This window comes from Buceros rhinoceros, unplaced genomic scaffold (genome assembly GCF_000710305.1).
Source record: "Buceros rhinoceros silvestris isolate BGI_N320 unplaced genomic scaffold, ASM71030v1 scaffold571, whole genome shotgun sequence".
Taxonomy (NCBI): Eukaryota; Metazoa; Chordata; class Aves; order Bucerotiformes; family Bucerotidae; genus Buceros; species Buceros rhinoceros.
In genome coordinates, this window is record NW_010394636.1 from 68902 (window position 1) to 73944 (window position 5043).

Below are 5043 nucleotides of genomic sequence, written 5' to 3' on the forward strand. Positions count from 1 at the left end.
CCCTACAGAGACTTTCTTTTTAAAAAAATGAAATAACAGTGATGTTAAACTTACAGGGTGACCGTGGTCCAAACTGGGATCATACTTAGTGATCAGATGGTGACACTTGTCCAGATCTTGGATTTTTCTGGGGAACCAGAGCACTGGAGAGAAAGTAGCAAGAGTTAAATGAGATAGGAACAAATAATTATTAAATGACACAGAAAATAAAAGTTGTGCTGAGGATCACAGCTTTCATTTCAGCAATACCTAAGAGTATTCATCTCTACATGTAGATGATTATATATTACATGCACAGCCAGTTCACAAAGTTACAAGGTTATAATTACACACTGATATTGGGAAATTCCAGTTCTTTCATGCAGTTATGGCCAATTCTGCAAGAAGAAGGAAGAAATTTGAGCCTGACGGATGTCTTAAATCGCCCCAAAGTTTTTTTGCTGAGCCTTTGTCTTTGGCTGTATCAATGGCTGTGCATGTAAGATGCCTGTCCAGCCATCTATGGCAGTATCTTCTCAAAAGCTGTACCTGATTTTGAGTCCTCAAGTGTATGTCCCCATACACATCTTGCCTATCCCTTACGGAGTTCTGGGAGAGGGCAGACAGACTAAAGGAGAAGGGAGGAAGGACCATGACAGAACTCTTGGCCTCGTCACAGAAATGGATGCAGCAAATAAAATAGGGGCAGTGCTGACAGCTGCCAATTTGGCTGTATCTGTCTCTGCTTCATGGAAGCAGAGAAAACCACTGCATTTCTCAGCTGAGTACCAAATTATTTGGGTTAAAGTCATTATGGGCAGGGCATTTTCTCATCACTGTCTTTCAGAAAACTGCCTGGGAAAGCCTGTCTGGCTTACCTAAAAACTCTGAACAAAAGAATAAAATGTCTATGTGTGGGGAAAAAAAAAAAAAATTAAACCAGGAGCTGGAGTCTCAGGTGGTGGGGCTAGCCAGTATGTACACATTTCCATCTTCCCAAGAAAATAATTACTAACCAGTAAGAATGTTATTACAACTTTGATATCTCCTAGTTAACAACATGCTCTTACAAGCATCTTTAAACCCCACTAGAAAAAAGAGCTGCAGCTAGCCGCTTTCAACGGAATGCACCACCACTTTCAGTAAGATACACCAGTAAAATGGGCCACTAGCCAACCTTAGACCTAAGGGCTAACTGAGGAGAAAGTCCTCTGACACTTTAACACCCCCAAGTTCACCTCAATAGGACCAAAACCATGCAGAGCTTTAAATCTAAAACTTCCAAATGCCCAGTTTTCATTGGTGCCCAACCTAAGGTGTCTCTGTGGGCCACAATTACCAACTCCCTGATTCTTTCATCTTGAACTCAAAGGAACTGCTTAGGGCAGTACTGAATTCTGGGCTCTGAAACACCCAGAAAGACTTTACAAACTACAGACTGTGTAGGTCTGAGCTAACTTTGAAACAGAAAAATCTCTTGCCGTTTTCATGCCAAGTATATTAATTCTAGCATTGTAAACGCACTCTCTTCTAACAGTCTCTTGTTTTTATTGTAGATTCCAGTCTCAGCACATCTGAAACTATCTACTACGTTTGAGCACAAACATTTAGCTCCCAAAGAAATCCTAAAGAAATCCTAAAGAAATGCTTCTTCAGCATCAAAACCCTCTCTGGCTCTCTAGTTTCCCTGATGACAGAGATACAGGACAGCTCCACAGTACCTGAGAACAGCTTGGTGGGGACTGCCTCTCATCACCAGAAGGTGAATTTCAAGAAACACTCAAAGATGTCCAAACAGGACTGTAAAAGGGCCCTTGAGGTTTCACCACAGCCTTGTCAAGGTTGGGAAACCCCATAGCAATTAAGTGCTCAGAGAACTCAACCTAGGAGTTGGACCCTCAGCCTTCTCATCTGCCAGGGACATTTCTTTTGGCTCCTTTTCTTAAAGTTTCTCTTAGCTCTTTGCATTGAAGGAGCTATCTACTTTCAGAAGGACTTTCTACTGCTGGACCCAGATGGCAGTAGCCAGGACACCATAAGCAGGCATCTACTGCTTCTTTTAACAAAACCAACACAACACTACAAGCAAATGAAACATTCAGACTGTCTGCTATATCATCGCGTTTCCATCAAGTGTATCTGTTTTCCTCGAAGCAGTCAATTCTCTACACAGCTCTCAGCACATAATGTTCCTGTCATTGAGGAGTTTCCCGTTTCTCCTCAGCTTCTTTGCTGCTCTATCCTTCTCATCTCCCTTTTTGCTGGAACCTCAGTTCCATCAGCTGTGATGAAGTTTCTCTCTTTCCACACCAATCGGAATGGTCCCAATGGTCCCAATTCAGGGAAAACAATCACTCAGTGAAGAAAAATGAATGCACTCACACCTGTTTTCCAGACAAATTAAATTACTATTAGAAAGCTAAAGCTAAAAAAGTTGCTCCAAAAAGAAACAGAATAGCACTAACAGATTCATACATTTCTTACCTTTGTCGTCTCTGCTAGTTTTCACGTCCTCTGCTACTCTCTGTAAGGAGCTGATAAGGATACTAACATCAGCACTGCAAACTTCACTCTCAACAAAAATGTCAAGATCATCATCAGAGTTCTTGGGCTTTTTGGCTCGTCTGGTTTCAAAGTGATGGATCTGAGTTTGAAACATCTGCAAGAGACAGAAGTTCATATGATGAAGCTTCTCCAAAGACAGAAATTCCAGGTAAGTCTAGGTACCCTTTTACAATATCTTTAAAGGGTGATAAAAGAGGTATATTAACAAGAAGTGCATGTTAAGCAACAAAACCTAATAATGCCCAGTTTAGAAAGAGCAGAAACACAGGCAGAGCTGCAGAATTAGGTAGAGAGAGACGGAGATGAAAGATGTTGACTGTAGCATTTCGTCTGTGCAGAAATAACAAATGAGTGGCTGGGTAACTCTTAAAACCCTGGCAGAATGAAAGCAGATCTATTGATGTATAATAGCACCATAATCATTAAATAATTGTGAACAATTAAAAATAAGTAACAAATACAATACTTTTCTTTTGAGTTATTCATTTCCAGAGATGAGAGTGAGCACCTGGTAGGGATATTCCAAGTGCCCAGAGTGTATAATGCCTTTATGGTTTACAGCTCTTGTATTCTTTGAATCTCCTGCCAAATATGCAGAGACAATTCATGGGCTTCTAACATCCCCACAATCTGAGTGCTTGAAATGCTAGCCTGTTGTTTAGTAGTAGCTGGCCACCACAACTGCAAGGAAGATATAATAGATTGGTATCTGCTCTGAACAGCCCTTACATAAAATGACGATTCTCCTAAATGACTGTGTCCAGCTGCTCCCTCCCTCCAGAGCACTCTCCACTTTCACCTGGAGAGGCCAGGCAACCTCTCTGAGCAGCTGTAGCAAAACAGGGACAATGAGAAAGTGGAAAGGTAGGTAGAGGCATAAGTCAGGTAGGGAGCAGGACAAGAGTGAGGTGCGGGGGGAGAGATGCAGAGTATGAGAGATGAAGGCAATAGGGACGGGAGAAAGGGCTCAGTCTGCACTGGGAGAATGGTGAGATCTGTACCTCAAAGACTTTGACTGCCTTAGAGAGTTCAATCTTCCTCACGTTGTAGAGGGTGAGGGTCAGGATAAGAGTGGCTCTGCCATCCTCCTTGTTGGACTCCAGACTGCCTGCCTTGTTCAGTGACTCCATGTCATGCATCTCCTTCTCCTTCCTGGCCTCTTCCTTTTGGCTTGGGATTCCCATCAAATCAGTCTTCATTGGAAGACAGGGGAGTGGATTACAATTGCCAGATGTTGAGTAGGGACTGCCAGAGGTTGTGAGTGCTTCTCCCAGAGCAATGGGCAGGGGTTGTGGTGGGACCGGAGATGCAGTGCGTCAATGTGGGTGATGAGATCAGAGCAGCCAGACAGCAGCAAAACTTGTTAGGTGTATGGACTTTTATTTGGCCATGCAAGACACGTCAAGGGAAGCCGCCTGCGTAGGATATGCGCAAAAGCCCAAGATAACCCTCCTCATCTGGATAACATCAAAGCATGACCCTCTGCACTGTTTGAAGGTGTCTGCAAGCTGTTCAACCATAGAGATGGGCTCCTTTGTGGAGAGGCAATTAGACTGAGCCCCATTTACATCTCCCATTCTGGACTGCCCTGCACAGTGTCTGAGATAGACCTTCCTCCTGGCCCTCTCTTATCACTGGCGCCCTCTCTGCATTGACTGCTCCCTCAGGGAACCAGAGTGGCTCTTCCCTCAAAACCTAGCCCAATTGAAGTGGCGTCCTCTTTGCACAGACACAGACACAACTGTGGGACTGCCAGAGAGACCTGAGCCAGGGTAATTTCTACTTCTGAGCTTATCCTGCCCACAGGATTTGACCTGTTCTACCCTAGACCTACAAGAACTGAGTGTTGCCTCCAGGCTAAGTTCCTCTGTTGGAACTTTTTTCTGTCACAATTTAATCTCCAGTGAAGCAGGATCTCAAAAAGCACAGGGTCACATCATTCTCACAGCTGGCAAGGCAAGCTCAGAGGGGCTTCAGCTTTGTTCCTGTCAGGGCATGACTTCCTTTGGCATCCACAAACATGTTTCTGGGTACAAGCACCCATATCTTCATATGCCAAGTCACAATGTGCTGGCACCCCTGTGGAAGTCATCTTGCAGGCCCACAGAGAAGATGACCTCTCTATTCTCCCTGTGCAGATGGAGCTTTTTCTAATGTGCCCTTTACCTGATCCTGGCTGGGTCACCCAAGTGCTATATTGCTCTTGTCTCCTCCCTGGCCAGGGAAGATAAAGACAATGCAACCAAATTTTGTTCTCCAGAGACCATGACAGCACTGTGATTCCCCTTGGTCCAAGGCAGAGCACTGGGAAGTTCTTGATTTCTCCAATCTATTGCCTGGCTGGGACAGACAAACCCAAGGTGAATTTTGTAGAACCATGCCCAGAAGGCAGATCTCAACATCTTAAGAAACATCAGCCCATCCTGACCTCGGGCACTCGGGTTTTGCAGGACGTAGGGAGTGCCATCCCGGGAACAGGTGCATGTCCCCAGTGGTGCC

The 5043-nt window shown here is 44.5% G+C and overlaps 1 protein-coding gene across 1 annotated transcript in view; it reads right to left on the reverse strand.

Moving 5' to 3' along the window:
• TH (tyrosine hydroxylase) overlaps nt 1-3737 on the reverse strand; it is a gene marked incomplete at its 5' end in the record, with an annotated part of 34659 nt that extends 30922 nt beyond the window's left edge. Inside the window, 3 exons of the mRNA XM_010145273.1 lie at nt 55-143; nt 2464-2638; nt 3546-3737. Of these exons, the coding sequence (XP_010143575.1) occupies nt 55-143; nt 2464-2638; nt 3546-3737 (456 nt within the window). The remainder of the gene's footprint in view (nt 1-54; nt 144-2463; nt 2639-3545) is intronic.
• Nucleotides 3738-5043: the final 1306 nt, after the last annotated feature.